Below are 24,796 nucleotides of genomic sequence, written 5' to 3'. Positions count from 1 at the left end.
GAAACTGATGCTCGCGCCAATAATGGAGTGGCGTCTAACGCCGCATCACACACAAACTGTAACCCCTGTATCATCTGTTCCAACAAATCTGATACCGCCTGAGGGACCTCTTCTAAGTCCCGACGTAATCATTTGGTCCATTCAGTTACAGTCTGCGAAAACAGCCCAATAGCAATTATTGGTCTGAAAGCTGATCCAATCAAGGAAAACATGGTGCGAGACACAGTTTCTATCTTGCGATCCACCGGATCCTTAAAAGACGGAGCGTCTTCTAATGGAATAACCGTGGCTTTATTTAATCTAGAAATTGGTGAATCCACCACAGGTGGTTCTGTCCATTTCGTAATGAGGGCTTCCTCAAACGGATAACGCCTGTTAATGCGTTTGGAAATAGCAGAAGTGCGTTTTGGCAGACTCCATTCTTCTTTGATCGGATTGCCAAAACATTTGGGCAATGGAAAAACCTTCGCCACTTTGATGCGTTTTTTAGTCCCAAAGGGAATTTCAGTCTCAGCTACTTCCGACGGAGTACCCTGTAATCTTAAGGTTTCTTGAACAGATACAATGAGTGCGTTTACCAACGCTTCCTCTCGGGCTATGGCTGATGCCGAAACATCCTCCTCACTGTCTGAAGAGACAGTACCCGAGACACCAATCCCAGATGAGGTACCTGCAACTGCAGAAATAGGCTCAGATTCTGAATCCGAAGTTTCAGATAAAATGGGGTTAGGCGGGGGTCGCTTTCTTGCGCCCTGTCCCTGACAAGCCACTTCCACCCGGGACACAAAGGTCTCCATAATAGCTGACAATGATTCAATCGTAAGCGGGGTGCTGGAGGATCCTGCAGACACCTCGAGGGGATCAGGTGGAGATACATGAGTGGCAGGGTCCATGTTAACCCAGGACACTTTGCCAGAAAAAAACTTTTTTTTTTTTTTTTTTTATCTGTATCCCCCTAGCGCAATAGCGCCCCTCAGTGTACCTGCTTCTTGTCCCCCACAGAGAAAGAGAGGGACCCCCAAGGCTCACCACCCGATGCAGAGAAGTTTCCTAACAACTGCAGTCAGCGTTTGTCTCTTACAGACTGGGAAGAACTGTGCTCGTTTTCCCAGGTAGAAGGAAGTGGCTCCGCTCCCTGTGTACGCCTTCCGGCGTTCCCAGCTCTCCTCGAGGTTAGCTGGGCTCTTCAAACATGGCCGCCCCCATACGGGAGACAATAGACTCCAAAAAAATGGCGGCCGGCGTGACCTGCGGACGCTCGAGTACCTGGTCTACAGCAAAATGGCGGCGGATTGCCGGAATAGCGTTTTCCCAGCACATCCACCTGCATACCACGCTAATGGCGGTTTATCGACCTGCAGGAGGTCCACTACAATCAAGGTAGGATTATACCTCCTATGCCTGCTGTAATACTGCAGTCTGCTGGGTAGAGTGTAAGCTCCCAAACCAAGTCCGCTTGCCCACCGAACACATTCTGTATTACACGGGGGACTTTTAGTGTCAGAAAGACTCTGACCATGTATGGAGGGGCCCGTATTCCAAAATGCCTCATAACGAGGAAAGGGAAACATTTACTCACCATACCGAACCGACAGGCACCCTCTCTTCACAATACCCTCTCCACCGGGGTGGGGGGTTGTTGACCACTCCGGACGCCTTGACTCTCTGGTTCCTGGCGTCCAAGCGAGACCTTTTAACTCGCAAGGTCAGTCCCTCCAATGGGACTCTGTCGCGGCCGACCCAGCGCGGAGCTCTGGTCTGCACGCGCTCGTAGGCTGAACCGGGGTGACCACTGGATCTCAACATCCAGCCCGTCGCCGCATACTTACTTGAATGTGTCGCGGCCGACCAAGCGCAATGCAATGGTCTGCGCGCGCTCGTAGGCCGGCTGGGGTGACCACTGGATCTCAACATCCAGCCCGTCGCCCAGATCCTGGAGAAACTACCTAAAAAAATATTTTTTCTAAAAAAAAATCTTGCCAGGACCAGAGATCCCAGCAAGGAACTTAGGTCCTTACTCCTGACTAGACAGAAAAAAACTGATTCCCTGTAGCAGAGAGAGGGAGGATATACCCTCTGGGACTGCCGCCTAGTCCTACTCCTGCGGAGGCAACATAAACCAATTGATGTGAATCAAAGAGGACTACGTCTGTCAATGAGCGACAGAAAAAATCCTTTTTTTTTTCCTAATGCTAGGTACTCCTGTCACTGTTTTATAAAAAATACTGGCTTTACCCGATTTAAGAGCACCGCTCGGCCATCATGTGACCGGCTGGCTCCCTCCTCTCCAGAAACTCAGCCCCAACCGCTGCAGCTGTTAGGCAGGGAGAGGAGAGAGGCAGTGGGTCACGTGATGGCTGTTTGGCACTCTGAAATCGGGTAAAGCCAGCATTTTTTTTTTTCCATAAAAGCACAGTGACAGGAGCACCTAGCATTAGGAAAAAAAAGAGGATTATTTAAACTTTGCAGTGTGGATTAACCACTTTAAGTCTACTCAGCTTAGTTATACACAGGCAGGGTAAGTTGCATAACAATCTCTAAAAGGAACTCTTTCAAACAAATCACTAAATACACATATGAAATATATAGAAGGGAGAGGTTTTACCTGACAAAGAATTTGTATTTATGCGTATTTATGGAAATCCCGTTCCTCCATTCCACAGGCCTGCCACACAGAACAGCCATGTGGATGACACCACAGTTAAGGAACTCCATGGCGTCTCCTCTCCACCATCAGTGTGTGAATTAGTAGCAAAAGAACAGCAGCAGCAGATAGATAAATTCCTATTTCTACTCTCTCCACGGAACGCCATGATCTTTATCAATATATCTGAATGAAACACACCTGCCTGGCTTCCAGCACTGTCCCTACCTTCTTCCAGTCTGATTGCTGCAGTACAAATGTAGCATATAATAACAAATCAGATTCAGGTAATTACACTAGTAACATTTAAACAAGGATTACGTTTTAATGAAAACTAAGTTGCATTCAGCACCAGTTCACACCACATGCAGTACAGTGCCTTTTTTTCTGCATCAAAAATGCATGGATAGTAGATTATATGGTTTTCAACGGCATAGTTCACACCAGTATGGTTCGTTCAAGTGCGTTCCAGTAAAAAAAAAAAAAGTAGAACATGCTGCATTTTTTCTGCACTGTACTGTAATGGAATGCGGTAAAATGAATCCAAAACGCACTGGAACACAAATGTCCTTATTTAAGGTTAAGAAAAAAAAAAAAAAGAGGGGAAAAAATGCACTGGACTGCATCAAAAATGCACCAAAAATTAGTATGTAGAAAAGCATCCAGAACGCATCCAGACTGCATTTCTATGGTGTAAACTGACCCTCAGCGTTTGGCCTTTTAAATCTACCTGGACTTCAACTTTAAGCACAACTATTTTTCCCATATATGGAGTGTAAATGATCTGGCCATGACATTGTGGAGATTGGATTTAAGGATTAATGATGCAGAAGAAAACAAAGATAAACCAGCATCTGATATCAATGTCTAATAGGCAAAAAAAAAAATTGAAAAAGTTCACCTTTAGAACAGGTTACACCTGTATTTAGGGTGGAACATGTTCCAGCCCACCATTTCCCACCCCTCGAGCACCTGCCCTTCACCCTCTAAGCATACGCCCCTTCCTCCACAGTCACTGTCACATTTAAAATGGGCGGGGCTGTGTGAAGCCCTGCTGATAGCGGTTGCAATGCTTTGCAGGTTCCAGTTTATTTTCTCTATGCAAAAAAATGTGCATTTATGGTTTTCCTAAAAAAAGTGAATTTGGCCTTTAAACACCAAATGTTCAGGTTGTATAAATGGATCAAAATAACCTGATCATTAGTTTGCAATGCTGAGTTCTCTGTGTAAAGGCTTTAAACATCTTACTTGTTGCACTGGTGCTTTAAATGCTTCTTGTAGCCCTCATCTTGAAACAGAGTGTCAGGGTTGTACTTCCGAATCCATTCTGCTTTGTGAATATCAAAGCTGCTCTGAGATTTTACTTTTTTGCCCTTGCGTCCACGAGGTACAGGTATAGAAAGACCTAACAGAAAAAAAAAAAAACAACACCATAATGACCCTGTACATTAACAAATCTTTGGAACAAGCAGTCATTTGTGAAATTAGTGATTGCACAAGCAGTATCAGAATTACCTGAGTGGTTCTGCAGCTGCTTGGTTTTTCCATTCTCTGCGGGACTGATCAGATCCCAAATAAAGCTTTTAATGTTCTCATCCCCCCGATAGTGCAATAGACAATAAACTAAGATAGCTCGGCAGATTTTCTCCACATCCCGTTCTGTCATACCTCGTTTGAAGCGACCATGGTTTAATATGTCACGCCACCGACCCCACCTAATAAAGATTGGGCAATTTAAAATATTATTCAACAGAATTTTAGAACAAACTTACAACACTTCTCCAGAGTAGTTTCTCACCCATAGACAAGAAGGTGCTTCTCTACTCTAAAGCAGTCTGTACGGCCATAACCATTTTTGCGTTCCTGCCGTCGGGCCCGTGGGCGGTCGTCATCATCACTTTCTAGATCAGAAAACTCTACCATGTCATCATCCTTATTACTGAAGTGCCGTGTCTGTTTCCTGATACGGGGTGTGTCTATCACCAGTGTGTCCTTTAAGAAAGAGAACAACCAAATTAATTACTCACTGTTTCCGCAGGCTTCTCATTATTTCAATTCAAAACCATAACTCAAAAAAACATTTATGGCTTTTCAAAGTGTATGTAAACCCTAATGAGAACTTTTTTTGTTTTCTGCTAAATACACTAATGAAAGTATTTTGTTTTATTTGTCCAATAAGTGTAAAGAACACCTGTTGACTGCCAAAAATCCTGTGTGCTTAAAGCTCCCTGTACTCTTTTCCATGCACAGTGAGATGTTATGAAGATTACATTACATTTTAGGTTTACTTGTAAAATAATTTTCTTTGCAGTGCATGACAGGACACAGGGATTCTTCAACTCTTTTACAAAAAGGCTATGCTGCCACCTTCAGGTGACTGGACACTGGTTAAAAAAATAAAATCCCCTTCTAGGCATAACACCTTTGTGCTACGCAGGGTTTAGCCAGAAACCCCAAAGGCAGAGGGGTGGGATCCCTGTGTCCTGTAATATACTCCAAGAAAACAGTTTTACAGGTAAATCAAGATTCCCATTTTGTTAATGGCACATCCCAGGACACAGTATCTTCACATCCAATATGATAGGGTTGTCCCAAAACACTGAATATAAGGGGTAGAAAATACACCAACAAGCCAACAGGCCCAAAAGAACTAAATCAGAATAGGTTAGAACCTCGAGCAGCAGCAGCTGGTATATTTGGAAGATGCATGACCCTTCCTTGGGCCTTCAGGAAGCACAAAAATGAAAATCAGACTGAAAAATCGCAGCAGTCAACTTCAGGTAATACCCGATACCATGAACCACATTGCAAGGTGTGAAGACACAACCAGAAATAGCAACTTAAAGATGTGGTTCACACCTACGCATTTTTCAGTGCGGTTTCAGTTTTGCAGAAACAAATACAGTCCATTTAACATGGTTTCCTATAGGTCACGTTCACATCTGTGCGTTTTCCACCGGTGCGTTTTTTTGGAAAGGGTCAGGGACTTTTCCTGCAGCAGGTTGCGTTTTTGGTAGAGATCGACCGATTATCAGCAAAGCCGATATATCGAGGACCGATATGCACTTTCCCCGATATAGCGGAATCGGACACCAAGGTGACCGATATTTCAGAAAAGTGCTTGTACCGGAGTAATGCCTGCAACTAGAGGCATCACCCCGGTACCGGCCTCCATAGCCGTCGGTCAGCTGTCTTGTAATGACAACCGATGCGGCTGAGAAGTCGCTCGGCTGTCATTACAAGGAGCAGGAGCAGGAGGGTATGTCTCCCCCCCCCCCCCCCCTTCCGCGGCTCGCCCAGGTCTCCGGTCCCACCGGGAGACCCGGACAACCAGCCTGCACTGCCGCCGAAGACCCGATCAAAGCCAATTCAGCTCTGATCGGGTATCCATGCGAAAACCCGGGAGTGATGTCATGAGTGACATCACTTCCAGGTACTGTCTGGCACCAGATTAAAAAAAATTACAGCATTCAAAACAGCCAAACTTGGCGTTTTGAATGCTTTTAAGAGCAGAGGAAGGGTTTGGGGTCTTTTAGACCCCCAGATCCCTCCACAAGAGTGGCTGTAAAGTAAAACAACAGTTTTTGGTTCCATAGACTTTAATGAAACGCATTACAAATACAGTGCGTGCGTGTTTTATGCATTTACACTGGTTTCTCCTGCATGACAACAGGCACCTCCTAAAAACGTGTTAAAAAAAAAAAAAATGGAAAAACGCATTAACCACAACCTGCATAAGTGTAAACCAAGACTAAGGCCTGGCTCACACTATGTAGTCTGCTTTTGATCGGTTTCTGCAGTGCTTTTTGTGGTGTGGGAAGTGGTAAACTCGTAAACTCAAAATTACTCCAGACAACTTCTGCAAGAAAACTGACGAAACCCTTTTGGGTCTACGATAAACTCTGACCCAGGGGTTCTTCAAGTTTACCGTTCTTGGATGAGGATCTTTTTGCATCCCCTTCTGCTGAGGTCTTTATTCCTGTACTTCACCATCCACTGATGTCTACTACGTTACCAGCGAGGGGGAATGCTTCCAATTGCAAACAAGGCAGTTAAAGCTGCTAAGTAATCCAGAAAGCTGCTGCTGCACCCCAGCGACAGTAGAGGAGCATGCCTCACTTGTCACAAAGAAAGTAGCGAAGATACCATATAGGTGGGGAGTCAGAGCTGTATGGAAGAAACAAACCCCTAGGGGATTTATTGCACAGAGGCTGTGCCCAGGTTTCTCCCTACCTGAAAGTATCTGTGGACCCCTTACCCCCCAAATTCTCTCCTCTCTGCCACCGTTGAGACATGGTCTGCTGACAAATGTAGTGACTTATGCTGGTAACAGCTCTCCAAGTAAGATGAGAAGGCACCATGCCAAGAAACACCAGGGCACTGGTTACCCTGGACAATTTGCTGCCAAATCTGACAGTGCCCCCCCCCCCCCCCCCACCATGGGGAACGCTCTGACACAGCCTGTGGTTCCCATTTTTCAAGAGCTAAACTGAAAGATCTAAGACTTTTTCTATGTACACAAAAGGCCTATTTCTCTTAAATATTGTTCGCAAATCTGGCTAAATCTGTGTTAGGCCCCTTTCACACATGCTGTCCGTTCGTCTGTTTTTCATCCATCCGTTGACGGATGAAAAAAACGAACATCAATGCATCTCTATGGAAAAACGGATGTAAATGGATGATCATTCATTTACATTAGTTTACATCCACATCCGTCATCATCCGTTTTTTTAAACTAATCAAAGCTCTATTTTTCTTCCATTTAAAAAAAAAAAAAAAAAAAAGAATCAGACACAGCTGTCAGGTCCCCATGCATCTCTACGGGGGAATCGGATGAGAATGGACCGTCTGTCCTTTCTCATCCGATCCGATAGACGGATGGAAAATAGTGTTTCCATCCGTCCAGATTTGACGGATCGATGTCAGCGGACATGTCTCCGCTGACATCTGATGCACCATAGAGATGCATGGGGTGACCGTTCAGATCCGCCAAAAAAACTGACAGGCAGATCTGAACGGTCCGCCTGTGTGAAAGGGGCCTAATGGTCTGTTTCTGCACTCTGTGACCCCTTATTAAATATCACTGTTAATATCACTGAATTATCTAGCAAAAAATTACAATGATACTTAAACTCACCTTACTGTTAAGCAGATCTAGATCTAAATCTGCTTTTTTCGCCCACTTTTGCCAGAAGTTCGGATCATCCAATGAAATGTCTGTCCTGTTTTCAGATGCTACAAAACTTGCCTGATACAAAGAAGAAAATGAAGAAAATGTTAGCAAAAAACAAAAATAAGAAAGAAATTCTCAAAATTTACTTTAAGGAAAATGCATAACTTTGCCTTTAAGCATAGGCACTATATGAGTATGTGAGTAAACGGTACCTGAGAAACCCACCCAAGTACTTTATGATTAATTGTAATATACCATCCACAAAATATGTTATGTATTTACTACTTTTTTTTTATATATATATATATATATATATATATATATATATATATATATATATATATATATATATATATATATATATATAAAAAAAAAAAAATATGAAAGAAACATATACTATATCTATGTTACAGCTGTAACAGATACCTACCTTGGAGAAGGTGGAACCTTTGCCTTCACACTCTATTGTTATGGTGGTTGTTCTTCTCATTAGAATTTGATCAATATCTTCCTCGCAAAACTTGGAGCCTTCATCATCTTCATCCATGATGGCTGCATAAGCACCTTTCCGTAGCAAGTCTTCAATCTCCTTCTTTGTAAACTGCTGAATGGGCTGTAGAAAATGAATGGCCATTTAATAAATTAAGTTATTTATCGAGCTTCTAGAATTTCCAAAATAACTATAGTTTCCGGTCGCCGCTCATCTTTAATAAATATTATACACACCCCACTCAGGTGGTTGTCCCGTCCACTCATAGACTGGAGCACAGCCTTGTCCAGTCCCAACTTCAAGCTGGCCTTGTCAAACATCTCTCTTTCGTAGGAGTTTCTGGTGATCAGCCTGTAAATCTTAACAGCCTTGCTCTGACCAATCCGGTGACAACGTGCTTGTGCCTGAACACAAGAAAAGTCAATCAGCTTACATAAATGACTTGAAAACAATTAGAAAAACTTGGAAAGTGAACTAGATCTTACAGATGCAAGTTACGAGCAACAAGCACAGCCAGCAACAAATCTGGTTTCATCTGGACTTGCCAAAATCAATAATTAAAAAATGTTTAAACTCAGGTTATCACAACAACTTGCTTTTTTCATGCAGATAGTACAGGTTACACAGAATAGTGGTACTTCTTCAGCATCTAAAAGCAGAGTTTTTTTGGGGTCTGTCCAGGTATTACATGAAGTAGAGGGTCTACACACAGTTTACACCCCACCCCGTAAGTTCCTAAAATAGGAACGAGGAGCCTTCAAACAAAAAAGGAACAGTTTTGGGATTATGTTACATGGCATGTTTGGATGCAGTGCTTGCTGGGTTTTCTTCTATAAGCTAGCTACTGTTACCATAGTAATTTCAGGTACTTCATTGCAGTTCTATACAAGAAAGAGAAAAGGAGTGTGACAAAGATATAGCACAGGAATATCCGCTTATACCTGAAGGTCATTCTGAGGGTTCCAGTCCGAGTCGAAGATGATACAAGTGTCTGCAGCGGTGAGGTTGATCCCCAGCCCACCAGCTCGAGTACACAGCAAGAACACAAATCGATCAGAGTCTGGGCGGCTGAATCGATCAATTGCCGCTTGGCGCATATTACCACGCACTCTACCGTCAATTCTTTCATAAAGATATCTAGGTTTTAAATAAAAAGTAAATTGAAATTTAAGTCTTATGAAATAAAATGCAAGCCAAACCCCCCATTTAAAGCACACATGATATATATTTCAGACAAACATGTAAAATTAGGACTATGAATCCATAGTCACCGGAGGTTCACCATCCTGGCCAGATCACTCTAGTCTGGTTGGACACACCCCTCGTTTTCTTCCTATTACCAATCTGCGTATGAGAATGCTTGCGATGAGAGGTGTGGGCTTTAAAGTGCTATTAAACCTAAAAAGCAAACATTACATTGCAGCTTACCATTTCTTAAAATGTGACTGCAATTGTTTTCTTTTAGGCTGTTTTTTCTATTTCCATATGGTGATCTGGCCAACAAGTCTGTTTTTCAAATGAACAAGCACTCAAGCACAATGTAGCAGATACAGAGATAAAACAAACCATTTAACACTAGCAGGGGTCCATAGAATGATCAGCTTTTATTCATGTTAAACTTTTATCCCAAAAAGGAAAAAAGTTTTCTTGTAAAGTCTTAGCTGGAGTTTGGCTTCAATTTGTTAGTGTGTTTAAATCTACTAGTACATCTTACACTTTCCTTCCCTCAGACTGACAATGATTCTGTCCAAAGGTGCCCCCTGTGCTAATTCATCCAGAATGTGGGCACTCTAATACAGGAGGTGTGTTACTGGCCAGATCACAAGGTAAAAACAGAGGGGAAAAAAGCCTAAAACAAGAAAACTAATGCAGCCACCATATCTACTGATTGGTAAGCTGCAAAAACTAGATTTTTGTCTTTACCCTAACATCCTTTTCTCTGATGTTCATTGACGGACGCAGCTCAAGATCTTCTTGACCCTTGGTGTAATGCTGCCCCGTACAGGAGAGAAGGACACTAGACAGAAGAAAAAAAATATGCCTATAGGGGTATACTCTGACTTCCTGCTACAGGTCTTCAGTTTTGTAACAAGCAGTGTCTGAAGAACATAAAACACAACTCAATAAAGTAGCAGGTGCTGTGTCCGTCAATGAACATCAGAGAAAAGGATTTTATGGTAAGACAATAATCCAGTTTTCTCTTTCATTCATTGACGGACACAGCTCCAGATCTACTTGACCCTTGGGATGTCCCAAAGCAGTGTCAACATGAAGGGGGGGTGGGGAGGAGAACACAAAGAAAACACACTGCCCAAAGGCTAAACATAGCCAACCAGGTAAAACAGGAGCTCAACCAGGAACAACTGGAGCTCACCTGACTAATCCTCTCCAACAGCAACCTGCAAAACCTAGCGGCCAAAAGAAGCATCTGCAGATGCCAACATATCCACCTTATAAAATTTTGTGAAAGTGTGCACGGACGACTAGGTGGCCGCCTTGCAAACCTGCACTACCGATGCCTGATGACAGAAGGCCCAAGAAGCACTAAGCTCCCTCGTAGAATGCGCCTTAACAGGAAAAGGAGGATCCTGACCCTTCATGGCATAGGCCTGCACCACCATCTGTCTGATCCATCTAGAAATCATCGCAGCAGAGGCAACAAGCCCCTTACAGGGTCTCGCTGTAAGCACAAAAAGAGAATCCCATTTTCTGAACAACCTCAGTCACGGCCAGGTACACCCCGATTGCCCAAACCACGTCCAAAGAATGTAAGGCAATCTCTTTAGGATGCTTAGGCTTAGGACACAAGGAAGGCAACACAGTGTCTTCATACAAAATGGAAGCCAGAGACGACTTTAGGAAAGAACCACTGGCAGGGAGGAAACACCACTTTGTCTCTGTGAACCACCAGATAGGGTGAACAAAAAGACAGACAACGCAGCTAACTCGGACACCCTGCACGCCAAAGTAATAGCCACCAAAAAGGCTACCTTCTGTGACAGAATATTTTTAAAAGGTGGTTTTTGAAGACCCGACAGCACCAAATTGAGGTCCCATGGAGGTACCCAAGGCCAAACGCTGATCTACACCTCTTTAGAGACTCCAAAACACGAGACACTGAAAAGGAATGGAGAGAGACCCCCGAGACTAACACCAAGCAATATACACCCTCCAGACTCAAATCTTCCTAGAAGTAGATTTTCTAGCTTTTAAACAGCATAGGAATCACTGATTCAGACACCCCTTTAGCATTCAGCACCTGGCTTTCAACAGCCAAGCTGTTAAAGCCAGCGACTGTAAAGCAGGATGGAAGACCGGTCCTTGAGCTAACAGATCTTCTCGGAGAGGAAGCCTCCAAGGGACATCGGCGACCAGCCGCACTAGGTCTGCATACCACGACCTGCGAGGCCAGTCCGGAACCACTAGGATGACTAGAAACCCCTCCGCTTCGATTTTTCGCAGGAGTCTTGGCAGAAGAGTTATCGGGGGAAATGCGTACATCAGACGATACCGGCCCCAAGGAGCCACCAGAGTGTCTGTGGTGTCAGCCAGAGGATCCCGAGACCTTGCTACAAAGCTCTGCACCTTCCTGTTGAGACGAGAGGCCAACAAGTCCACATCAGCTATCCCCCACCAGAGACGCAGTTGATTAAACACCTCCTACACTATTCTCCCTGATCAAACGTCTGCCTTCCAACTGAGGTAGTCTACATTCCAATTTTCTACCCCTGGAATCTGCACAGCAGAGATGGCTGGAACAAACCGTTCTGCCCACCTTAGCATACCGGCTACTTCCCGGGCCGCTAGGACACTTTTGGTGCCCCCTTGATTGACATATGCCATGGCATTATCTGATTGAATCCTTACCGGGTGCCCCTGCAGACGAACTATCCATTGGGTCAGGAAAAGCCTGATTGCCCGAATTCCCAGGATAAGGTTCGGCAGGCTGGACTCCTTCAGTCCAAACCCCCTGAGCTCAATCTGTGCCCAAAACACCTCCCCACCCGGACAGGCTGGCATCGGTGGTGACCACCATCCAGTACAGGGGGAGAAAGGATTTTCCATGTCGAAGCATCAGAGAGCAAAGCTACCAGATCAGGGATCCCCTCGTACCCTGGCCCAACAGGATCAGATTGTCTAGAGACTGTGGGCTCTTGTTCTATTTGGCAAGAATCTCTTTGCAAAAATCTGGTACGGAACTGAGCAAACAGAACCCCCTCGAAGGTGGAGACCATCAAGCCCAGCACTTGCATACAAGAAATGACCGCCGGTCGGACAACAGGAGCCGTATCGCATCCTGCAACTTTTGGAGTTTCACCTCCAGAAGAAACACCCGGGCTGAGGCCGTGTCCAGGGCCAGGGCCAGATAGTCCAGCTTGGTGGACAGGACCAGAACAGATTTTTGGAAATTCAGATTCCATCCGAACTCTTGCAGGGTTCGCACCAAAATGTCCAGGCTGTCTTTTAAGAAGGGGGTTGTCCAAGTACCTCAGTACCACAATCCCCTTCTGCCTTAGCAATGCTAACACCGGGGCCAAAACTTTTATGAACACCGGAGGAGCAGAGGCTAGACCAAAGGGTAACGCCACAAACTGATAGTGCGCCTCGCCCGCGGTGAAGCAAAGTTAACGCTGATGCCTGACATACAGTGGGTACGGAAAGTATTCAGACCCCCTTAAATTTTTCACTCTTTGTTATATTGCAGCCATTTGCTAAAATCATTTAAGTTCATTCTTCTTCCTCATGAATGTACACATAGCACCCCATACTGACAGAAAAACACAGAATTGTTGACATTGTTGCAGATTTATTAAAAAAGAAAAACTGAAATATCACATGGTCCTAAGTATTCAGACCCTTTGATCAGTATTTAGTAGAAGTCCCCTTTTGATCTAATACAGCCAGGAGTCTTTTTGGGAAAGATGCAACAAGTCTTTCACACCTGGATTTTGGGATCCTCTGCCATTCCTCCTTGCAGATCCTCTCCAGTTCTGTCAGGTTGGATGGTAAACGTTGGTGGACAGCCATTTTTAGGTCTCTCCAGAGATGCTCAATTGGGTTTAAGTCAGGGCTCTGGCTGGGCCATTCAAGAACAGTCACGGAGTTGTTGTGAAGCCACTCCTTCGTTATTTTAGCTGTGTGCTTAGGGTCATTGTCTTGTTGGAAGGTAAACCTTCAGCCCAGTCTGAGGTCCAGAGCACTCTGGAGAAGGTTTTTGTCCAGGATATCCCTGTACTTGGCCGCATTCATCTTTCCCTCGATTGCAACCAGTCGTCCTGTCCCTGCAGCTGAAAAACACCCCCACAGCATGATGCTGCCACCACCATGCTTCACTGTTGGGACTGTATTGGACAGGTGATGAGCAGTGCCTGGTTTTCTCCACACATACCGCTTAGAATTAAGGCCAAAAAGTTCTATTTTGGTCTCATCAGACCAGAGAATCTTATTTCTCACCATCTTGGAGTCCTTCAGGTGTTTTTTAGCAAACTCCATGCGGGCTTTCATGTGTCTTACACTGAGGAGAGGCTTCCGTTGGGCCACTCTGCCATAAAGCCCCGACTGGTGGAGGGCTGCAGTGATGGTTGACTTTCTGCAACTTTCTCCCATCTCCTGACTGCATCTCTGGAGCTCAGCCACAGTGATCTTTGGGTTCTTCTTTACCTCTCTCACCAAGGCTCTTCTCCCCCGATAGCTCAGTTTGGCCGGACGGCCAGCTCTAGGAAGGGTTCTGGTCGTCCCAAACGTCTTCCATTTGAGGATTATGGAGGCCACTGTGCTCTTAGGAACCTTAAGTGCAGCAGAAATCTTTTTGTAACCTTGGCCAGATCTGTGCCTTGCCACAATTCTGTCTCTGAGCTCTTCAGGCAGTTCCTTTGACCTCATGATTCTCATTTGCTCTGACATGCATTGTGATCTGGAAGGTCTTATATAGACAGGTGTGTGGCTTTCCTAATCAAGTCCAATCAGTATAATCAAACACAGCTGGACTCAAATGAAGGTGTAGAACCATCTCAAGGATGATCAGAAGAAATGGAAAGCACCCGAGTTAAATATATGAGTGTCACAGCAAAGGGTCTGAATACTTAGGACCATGTGATATTTCAGTTTTTCTTTTTTAATAAATCTGCAACAATGTCAACAATTCTGTGTTTTTCTGTCAGTATGGGGTGCTATGTGTACATTCATGAGGAAGAAGAATGAACTTAAATGATTTTAGCAAATGGCTGCAATATAACAAAGAGTGAAAAATTTAAGGGGGTCTGAATACTTTCCGTACCCACTGTATATTGGGATATGAAGGCAAGCGTCCTTGATATTGATAAGGCCAGGAAAACCCCCTGATGAAGGGATGCCACTAACGTGCGAATAGACTCCAGTAGAAATTTATGAACCCGCACAAAAGCGGTTCAAGGCCTTGAGGTCTAAACTTGGACGGACCTTGCCTTTCTTCCTTGGAACAGGAAAAAGGTTTGAATAAAATCCCTGAAAGTGTTCCGATTCCGGAACCGGTACAATGACCCCTTGTGAAAGCAGATCCTGTACCGACCCAAGAAGACCTCATAGGCGATCTGGGGCCAAACGCAGGTTGGAAGGGAGGAACCTTGCCGGAAGCAAGGACCGGAACTCGATCTTGTAACAGGACTGAAACAACTCGTGGACCCATTTGTTTTGAATCAAGGAGGTCCACAGATCCGGAAAGAAGCAAAGACATCCCCCCACCCCAGATACGGGTGAGGGCGCCCCTTCAGGCAGAAGCGGGCTTGTCTGCGGTCCCGAGGAGCCCGCTCTCAACTTAACAGGCCAGGGCCATTTGGAACCCCCTGCGGGGTTACAGGTGGATTTTGATCCCTGGTCCTTAGATCCTGAGGGACGAAAGGATCGCTTATGGGCCGAGAAGAAAGGGCCACGTTTGGGACAAGACTCTTTGCTCCTGGTAGTATGTGGAAGCAGAGTACTCATACTTCCATGGAAGAGATCATTAAGGGTCTTACTAAAGCTCTGAACAAGCGGTCTCCTACAAAAGGGAGATCAGTCAATACCTTCTTGGAAGACTGGTCCGCAGATCAGTGTTTCAGCAATATACTGTGGCGAAGAATCACCGCTGTTACAGACACCCTACAGGCTAAGGAGGCCGCATCCAGAGAGGCATCCCAGATATACTGCATCCCCTGGACCAACTGGTCTGCCAGTTCAGGAGGAGGTTGGCCACCTTCCAAATCCTGGCACAGGAGCTTAGCCCATTCCGTTAAGGTCTGGGAAACCAAGGATATGGCAAAACCGGCTGAAGAATGGAACTGGCTATGGTAAAAAGTTATTGGACCAGAGATTCAGCTCTCTTGTTGTCAAAAGGGTCCTTAAAGGACGGTGAGTCCTCCACCAGGAGAAGGGTGGCTTTATTGAATCTGGAAACCTGCCAGTCCACCACAGGAGAAACTGTCAGTTTCTTTAACAGGGACTCTTCAAAAGGATACCTTCTAGCGTAACGTTTAGGGACCCCGACAGTGTGTTTGGGGGAACCCCACTGACTCGCGACATTAATGTCGAAATAGGCGTGAAAGGGAAACACCTTTGCTGCTTTGGAGGCTCTGCGGGTACCAAACTGCACCGGCACAGTCAACGCAGCAGTAGCCACGTCCTCCAATTCCACAGTTTCCCACACTGATACAATCAGCGCATTCACCAGCGCCTTATGTGCTGCTGTAGTGGAAAAGGATTTATCGTCACTATCAGAGCACTCAGGGTGCGTGGACGCGGACCCAGTAGGGTGACTTGCATCCGCGGCGGCCAAATCAACGCTTTTTGCTTGTCCTATTTTGGAGGGCCATATCTACTTTGGACACCAGTGACTGCAGGACTGCCATCATAACAGACAAAGAAGACTGGGACCCAGAGGACCCCGCAGCCTCCGAGAGGGGGGTCAGGTGGCGACACGTGCTCCAGGGACTCCATAGTTAACCGGAGAACCGCTAGAAAAAAGTGTAAAAATTGCTGTTAATTCCCCCCACCGCTGCACCACTAGTCCCAGCACACCAAATACCTATAAGCAGAGAGAGGGAGCAATTTAGCACCCACTCCTTCGATGCAGAGTCAGAGAGCCAGGCTGCACGCCATGTGGTTCTCAAAAAGAGGAAGTCCAAGAATTGCCAGTAGAGGCCCGCAAGAAAAAAGGCTGAATATACATGCAGTCATCCATGACAAAATGGCGGCAACACGCGGCTCCCGGGACCCCCAGGTACACTTGGACAGTAAGAGGGGACCCCGCTAGGGACCCCCACCAGGACAATCTCCCCCAAAAAACGTGTTTTGTTGGCGCGACCCCCCCCACAGCACCCACTAGACATCCTTAAACAGAAAAAACAGGCATGGATGCCCGGGAGGGGAACTAAGCATGGGTGAATGGGGGGTGGTCCGCAGAGGGACCCTGATAGTGAGGGGGAGCAACATGAGGGAAGGAAGGGTACTCGAGGGTCCAACCAACCCAGGGAGGGGCACACGTCCATCCCGAAAAACCAGAAGGGAGGGGGGACACTACTCACCACACCTTGGACCAGGCAGGCACCATTCCAGGCAGACCACCGCACCATCTTGGAATGGGGGTGCTGTGGGCCAGAGGCATGCTGCGACTCAGGTCGTGACCAGGGCTATGCGTCCTCACGAGGAGTTTAACTCACCGGCAAGCCCCCGTTCAGTGGGGCTATGTTGCAGCCAACCTATTGCGGAGCTAAGGTCCGGTCGCGCACGCTGGCCAGACTAGGAAGACCGTAAGGATCTAGGATATCCAGTCCGTCGCCCAGTCCAGCAGTTGACTGTAGTTCTCACAGGAACAGAAAATAATAAAAGAAAAAATAATTCAGTTTAAAAAGGAAAACAATGCTAGGACCAGAGATCCCAGCAAGGAACTAGGTCCTCACTCCTGACTAGGTAGAAAAAAAAACTGAAGACTTATGGCAGGAAGTGGGATTATACCCCCTGGGACTGCCCTATAGGCGTAGTCAAACTTTTTTTCGCCTAGAGTACTTCTCCTGTAGGGGAAAGCATAAACCCAAGGGTCAAGAAAAGAAAAAAGCTATTTTAGGAATTTATCAAGCGAAAATCAGTTAAAAATCATAACAAGTATGTATGTAATACATAGTACAGGGCTACCAAGAAAAAAGAACAACCCTTGGCTTGGATTTTGAAGGTTAAAGGAACATTGGAAAAGTTAATTGAAATGGGTTAAAACTTGCCACATACAACTTATAAATTATCTGACAATTTTCTAAAGCACAGAGAGAGGGAGAGCTAGATAACTTACTAAAAACACGGGCTTTAACATATATATGGTGTACAGGGCTGAATTATTTACCTTTTCTGAATGAGATAATCCTCTAATATATCCAAGCACCGTACCATTTGGGAAAAGATGAGAACCTTATGCCCTCCAGCTTTAAGTTTGGGTAGAAGTTTGTCTATTAGAACTAATTTTCCAGAAGAGCGCACCATTGCTTGCAAGTGGAAGTCAAGAGGAATCACTGGTGTCGCTTCACGGAAGTCAAACATTATCTTTTCTTCCGCTCCTAGTCAAAAAAAAAAATCAACAGGATTAACAAATAAAGTAGACCTTCAGGCCAAAAAAAAAAAAATATTTAAAGCCTTCAAAATCAGTTATACATGGATGAATAAAATAAATAAGCATTAGCAAGTATGTGAAACCAAGGAAAATTATATATATATATATATACAGTGGGTACGGAAAGTATTCAGACCCCCTTAAATTTTTCACTCTTTGTTATATTGCAGCCATTTGCTAAAATCATTTAAGTTCATTCTTCTTCCTCATGAATGTACACATAGCACCCCATACTGACAGAAAAACACAGAATTGTTGACATTGTTGCAAATTTATTAAAAAAGAAAAACTGAAATATCACATGGTCCTAAGTATTCAGACCCTTTGCTCAGTATTTAGTAGAAGCCCCCTTTTAATCTAATACAGCCAGGAGTCTTTTTGGGAAAAATGCAACAAGTCTTTCACACCTGGATTTGGGAATCCTCTGCCATTCCTCCTTGCAGATCCTCTCCAGTTCTGTCAGGTTGGATGGTAAACGTTGGTGGACAGCCATTTTTAGGTCTCTCCAGAGATGCTCAATTGGGTTTAAGTCAGGGCTCTGGCTGGGCCATTCAAGAACAGTCATGGAGTTGTTGTGAAGCCACTCCTTCGTTATTTTAGCTATGTGCTTAGGGTCATTGTCTTGTTGGAAGGTAAACCTTCGGCCCAGTCTGAGGTCCAGAGCACTCTGGAGAAGGTTTTTGTCCAGGATATCCCTGTACTTGGCCGCATTCATCTTTCCCTCGATTGCAACCAGTCGTCCTGTCCCTGCAGCTGAAAAACACCCCCACAGCATGATGCTGCCACCACCATGCTTCACTGTTGGGACTGTATTGGACAGGTGATGAGCAGTGCCTGGTTTTCTCCACACATACCGCTTAGAATTAAGGCCAAAAAGTTCTATTTTGGTCTCATCAGACCAGAGAATCTTATTTCTCACCATCTTGGAGTCCTTCAGGTGTTTTTTAGCAAACTCCATGAGGGCTTTCATGTGTCTTACACTGAGGAGAGGCTTCCGTTGGGCCACTCTGCCATAAAGCCCCGACTGGTGGAGGGCTGCAGTGATGGTTGACTTTCTAAAACTTTCTCCCATCTCCTGACTGCATCTCTGGAGCTCAGCCACAGTGATCTTTGGGTTCTTCTTTACCTCTCTCACCAAGGGTCTTCTCCCCCGATAGCTCAGTTTGGCCGGACGGCCAGCTCTAGGAAGGGTTCTGGTCGTCCTAAACGTCTTCCATTTGAGGATTATGGAGGCCACTGTGCTCTTAGGAACCTTAAGTGCAGCAGAAATCTTTTTGTAACCTTGGCCAGATCTGTGCCTTGCCACAATTCTGTCTCTGAGCTCTTCAGGCAGTTCCTTTGACCTCATGATTCTCATTTGCTCTGACATGCATTGTGATCTGGAAGGTCTTATATAGACAGGTGTGTGGCTTTCCTAATCAAGTCCAATCAGTATAATCAAACACAGCTGGACTCAAATGAAGGTGTAGAACCATCTGAAGGATGATCAGAAGAAATGGAAAGCACCTGAGTTAAATATATGAGTGTCACAGCAAAGGGTCTGAATACTTAGGACCATGTGATATTTCAGTTTTTCTTTTTTAATAAATCTGCAACAATGTCAACAATTCTGTGTTTTTCTGTCAGTATTGGGTGCTATGTGTACATTCATGAGGAAGAAGAATGAACTTAAATGATTTTAGCAAATGGCTGCAATATAACAAAGAGTGAAAAATTTAAGGGGGTCTGAATACTTTCCGTACCCACTGTATATATATATATATATATATATATATATATATATACACATACATATATATATATATATATATATATATATATATATATATATATATATATATATATATATATATATATATATATATACATACATACATACATACATACATACATACATACATACATACATACACACATACATACATATATACACATATACATATACACACACACACACACACACGTGTATTGAATGGTCTCATACCAGTAATGAGATAAGGATGGTTGCAGCACTTGCGAAGCTCCATCATGGTGTTAAGCAAGTTGGGAGTATTGGACTGACTAGCTCCCTTGGTAAGAAAGGAAAAGTTCTTTTCCAGGATGGCCCTATAGTATTTCTTCTGAATGTTTGTTAACTCCACTTCAATTATAGTCTCTTGTTTAGGTGCAAGATTCTTCTCCACATCTTCCTTTAGCCTTCTTAGCATCATAGGTTTTAGGATGGCTTGCAGCTTTTGCACCTGAGAATGACATGGAGGGGAAAAAGAAGTTCCTTACAGTCGTGTACACATTTTCTGCTTGCTTCCAAAATTAGTTTTAACTAAAAACAACAGCTAGGAGTTCTGATTTATTGTGAATCAAAAATCGCCACCATGGATAAAAAGATTATTTTTTGATTATACAGTCTGAGCACTGCAAACGTAGGTGTTCCTGAGGGAAATTACTAAAAAATTAGAAATGTTGTCAATAGCAAGCAGCGAAGGGAAGACTAATGGCCATCAAATATGTGGACGGGAATATGAAAATATATTGTACATACTGTAGATCAGTTTCAGTGGATGGCTATGTTGATGTCAAAGTACCTGCTCCTCAGTTTTAAGATCTCCAAAATCCTTCAGAAATTCTGCTTCAGAGGCAAACTGACTAGGCTCCAGGAAATGTAACAAGCTAAACAGCTCCTCCACAGTGTTCTGTAACGGTGTCCCAGTCAAGAGGACCTTGTGTTCCTACAAAATTCCAAGTAATTAGACAGTTTGTTATATTCACAATTCATTATAGAAAATTGGGGAAAAAAACTAAATTTTTTATATTACAGTTTTAAACTCACTAGATCCATGTGCTTTAAGCTGTCCAAAAGCTTACAGTTTCTGTTTTTCAAACGATGAGCTTCATCAATAATGACACAGCGCCATTCAATTTCACGTAGTTCGGGGCAATCAGAAAGCACCATCTCAAAAGTGGTGATTAAAGCATCAAACTTGTAGGCTCCAGGAATAAGACGACCCTAACAAAAAAAAAAAAAAAAAAAAAAAAAAAAAGTAAGAGGTTAGTGCTATCAAAGAAATGATAGACCGAATCACTTGACACATTATAGATCGATAAATAAAAAGAGCCAAGCTCAATCAATGGGGTAAAGTCTGGGCAGTTTGCATAGGATTCACCTAGCTAGTATAAAAAAGGACTACCTAAACTGGACTCCTGCTTTCTGTGGAGGGGGGCATATAGTCAACAGAGAGTGAAGCTTAAAGCGGAGTTCTACCCAAAAGTGGAACTTCCGCTAATTTGCTTTCTCTCCCCCCCCCCCCCCCTCCGGGGCCAAATTTGTCACCTTTCAGGGGGGAAAGAGTACCTGTTTTTGACAGGTATCCATTCCCCACTTCCAGGAGACGGCGCCGTCCCTCAGAAGTTTGGCCCCCTCCTCCTTCCCCCACCGCCGAGCCAATCAAAATGCGCAGCGCGCATACGCAACAGAGAGCCACCCGTGAAGCTGTAAGGCTTCACTGCCGTGTTCCCTCACCGGCAAAGGCAATGGCAGCGGCAGCACCCAACAGCCGATGTAAACATCGGCTGCGGTGTCGACATCGCTGGACTCCAGGACAGGTAAGTGTCCTAGTATTAAAAGTCGGCAACTACAGTATGTGTAGCTGCTGACTTAATTTTTGGAGGGGGAGGCTGGAACATTGCTTTAAAGAGGAACATTACCCCCAGGGATTAAATGTATTATTATCCCTCCTTATCTGGTATGGTGGGCTGAGATGGACTAGTATACTCACTTGTCCAGCAAATGCAGCAATGTCCCGTTGAAGGCCACCATTCTCTAGGTCCTACACAGCCATCTTTTTGCAAAGTCAGGTGGGCAGCTATCTCTTCAGGGTCAATGCAGCGGGCTTCATAATAATGCTGACCGTGCATGCGCACTACAAAGCCCTGAAGCCTCCCGGGATGCAAGATCTAGGTATCCCAAAAGGCTTCAAGCAGGAGAGCAGGTGTTGCATTAATCTGGCCCAGGCAGAAAAAGAGGCAACCCCCTATATATATATATATATATATATATAAAAATAATGCATAAGGGGGAGAGGAGTACTTTTAAATAAAGTTTAAAAAGAAAAAAAAAAAAAAAAGTTAAACTCCACCTTAAAGTGGTTGTTAAGATACCTTTAAAATTTGTACCTATAAAAGGCTTACCTCTAGGTACTGTAAATATGTCCTAAACTTGCACCGTTTACGAGATATTTACATTGCATGCAGCCGATGTCATTGGCGCATGCGCTCTGAAGGAAAAGCCGCCCATGCCTTTCCTTAAGAGCCCTGTGCCGTGACCAGCGAATGCGAGGTAGTGACATCATGTGGCTTTGTCCAGGAGTATGGGCGAAGATGGAGACGGGCGAAGACAGAAGGAGACGGGTGAAGATGGACACATACTAGCACATTATGCATTTACTTTGCAGGCAAGGGAAGTAAGAAAAAAAAAAAAAAAAAAGGGGCAGATTTTACTTCTTTAAGGTTCTTTGAACTAAGAACTTAATTATCCTAGAAGCAGTGAACACCAAGCATCATTTAGAGAAAATAGTTTTGCCTTTTTTTCTCATCAACAAAATTTCTGTTTAACAGCCTTGAGAATTCTCTGAGTGAATACTTCAGCTACACGGTGCACACAACTGACCTTTGAGTCTTTGCAGTACATCTCATACTGTTGGATCATTTGTCGGCTGGCCAAGCTGCCATGGTAAACAATGGTGTTCATTTGAGTCCAGCTAGCAAATTCCCTTTCCCAGTTGGTAATAGTGGAAAGAGGAGCAATCACTAAGAAAGGACCTTGCACCCCAACATTATGCACTTCCTGCAGAAATGTGATCGACTGGATCGTCTTGCCCAAACCCATTTCATCAGCCAGAATACAGTTCTGCCTGCAGGGACAAAATTTATATTAAAGTAATTTGTCGTCAGAATGGTTACTAAAGCTTACAACAGCATGGTCTTTTACATCAGCCCAATTAGTCACATTTTTAAAAGTCAGTTTCAGTCTTTTTAAATCTGAGGCTGTCAATAAAGAACACTTCACGATCCCACCATAATGATCTTTGCTCAGATACTAAACCTTTTATAGGTGACAACACACTATCCTGCTCTGTGGCCAAAATTATGCTCCTGCCTTGTCACCCTGGCATGCAGACTTCTGATGGAGACTAAAACACGCATCATGTAGGGACGATCCATTGTCGTTACCCTCAGGAAACCCACTCCAAGAAATACCATGCAGTCATAAAATGTATGCATGTGTACAGGAGGTGGCTGCAAATCAGCAGCATAGAGCAAAATAAATCAATAAGACATGGCAATTATTAATGATACACATTGTTGTAAACAAACTAAATGGAATTCCGTTTGTAGATGTAAACACTAATACATATTCAGAAGTTAAGAGACATAACAAAATAGATTTCAGAGCTATGCCATCAGATGGACAATGATAATTTCATTGAACAAAGTCTCACTTAGGGACTGAAAGTGAAGGAAATCCACGGTAGAGAGCAATAAACTGAGGAAATTTTATTTTTCTACTCCATTTTCCATTTTTTTTTTTCTTTCATTTTATTAAAAAAATACTTGGACATACTTTTCAGTAAGCAAACATTTCTATATTAAAAATCCTTTTTTTTTTTTTTTTTTCTTGGTCTGACGTAATCTATTTTTCTGAAATACTGAATTTAGGGTTTTCACTAGCCGTAAGCCATAATCATCAAAATTACAAGAAAGAAATACTTGAAATATATCACTCCATGTGTAACGCATCTATATAAATGATGAGTTTCACTGTTGAAATTGAATTACTGAAATAAATTAACTTTTTGATGATATTCTAATTTAATGAGATGCACCTGTACGCTCATACCTGGTACTGCTTGACCACAAAACTGAAGTATACTGGTAGTAAAAGGGCTAAGGGCTATGTTCCTCAAAGCACAAGAGATTTTATGGTGAGTAAAAAAAAAAAAAAAAAAAAAAATTTTAAATACAGAAATGTTGGCTTACTGAAAAGTACAGTATAGTTTGCACGTTAATACTTGGTCCGGGCTCCTTTTACGTGAATTACTGCATCAATGTGGCATGGCATGAAGGCAATCAGCCTGTGGCCCTGCTAAGGTGTTATGGAAGCCCAGGTTGCTTTGATAGCAGCCTTTAGCTTGCCTGCATTGTTGGGTCTGGTGTCTCATCTTCCTCTTGACAATACCCCACAGATTCTCTATGGGGTTTAGGTCAGGCGAGTTTGCTGGCCAATCAAGCACAGTAATACCATCATCATTAAACCAGGTATTGGAACTTTTAGAAATGTGGGCAGGTGCCAAGTCCTGCTGGAAAATAAATCAGTATCTCCATGAAGCTGGTCACCAGAGGGAAACATTAGGTGTGCTAGAATTTCCTGGTAAAGGGCTGCACTGACTTTAGCCTTGATAAAACACAGTGGAACAACACCAGCAGATGACATGGTTCCCCAAATCATCACGGACTGTGGATAATGTTGCATTTCATTTGGAAATGAGGGTCCCAGAGTCTGGAGAAAGAGTGGAGAGGCACAGAATCCAAGTTGCATGAGGTCCAGTGTGAAGTTTCCACAGTCAGTGTAAAAAAAAAAAAGAAAAATGCTTGAAATATCACACTGTGCGTAAAGCATCTACATAAAATATAGGAGTTTCACTTTTTTAATTAAATTACTGAAATTAACTAGATGATATTCTAATTTTATGAGCACCTGTAACAGATAGGTTGGACCCGTGTTCCTCAAGGATCCCAAGAAAAGCATTTTATGGAAGGTACAAAAAAATCCAATTTTCTTTCCTATGCATAGGGAGGGGGCAGGAAGTAAAAATGTTGGTAGGT

General features: G+C 43.9%; 1 protein-coding gene across 2 annotated transcripts in view; it reads right to left on the bottom strand.

Annotated features, from left to right (window-relative positions):
* CHD8 (chromodomain helicase DNA binding protein 8) overlaps positions 1-24,796 on the bottom strand; it is a 203,247-nt gene that overhangs the window by 57,559 nt on the left and 120,892 nt on the right. For both annotated transcript variants that reach the window (XM_082243977.1, XM_082243978.1), the window contains exons 13-24: positions 22,581-22,824; positions 20,745-20,921; positions 20,500-20,643; positions 19,902-20,157; positions 17,654-17,864; positions 9,249-9,444; positions 8,544-8,711; positions 8,248-8,430; positions 7,782-7,892; positions 4,443-4,636; positions 4,160-4,359; positions 3,893-4,049 (exon numbers count right to left, since the gene is read on the bottom strand). In XM_082243977.1, coding sequence (XP_082100103.1) covers positions 3,893-4,049; positions 4,160-4,359; positions 4,443-4,636; positions 7,782-7,892; positions 8,248-8,430; positions 8,544-8,711; positions 9,249-9,444; positions 17,654-17,864; positions 19,902-20,157; positions 20,500-20,643; positions 20,745-20,921; positions 22,581-22,824 — 2,241 coding nt within the window. The remainder of the gene's footprint in view (positions 1-3,892; positions 4,050-4,159; positions 4,360-4,442; positions 4,637-7,781; positions 7,893-8,247; positions 8,431-8,543; positions 8,712-9,248; positions 9,445-17,653; positions 17,865-19,901; positions 20,158-20,499; positions 20,644-20,744; positions 20,922-22,580; positions 22,825-24,796) is intronic.

The sequence above is a fragment of the Pelophylax lessonae genome, assembly GCF_965119305.1.
Source record: "Pelophylax lessonae genome assembly, chromosome: 1".
NCBI lineage: Eukaryota > Metazoa > Chordata > Amphibia > Anura > Ranidae > Pelophylax > Pelophylax lessonae.
This window is presented reverse-complemented; position numbering and strand designations above follow the sequence as displayed.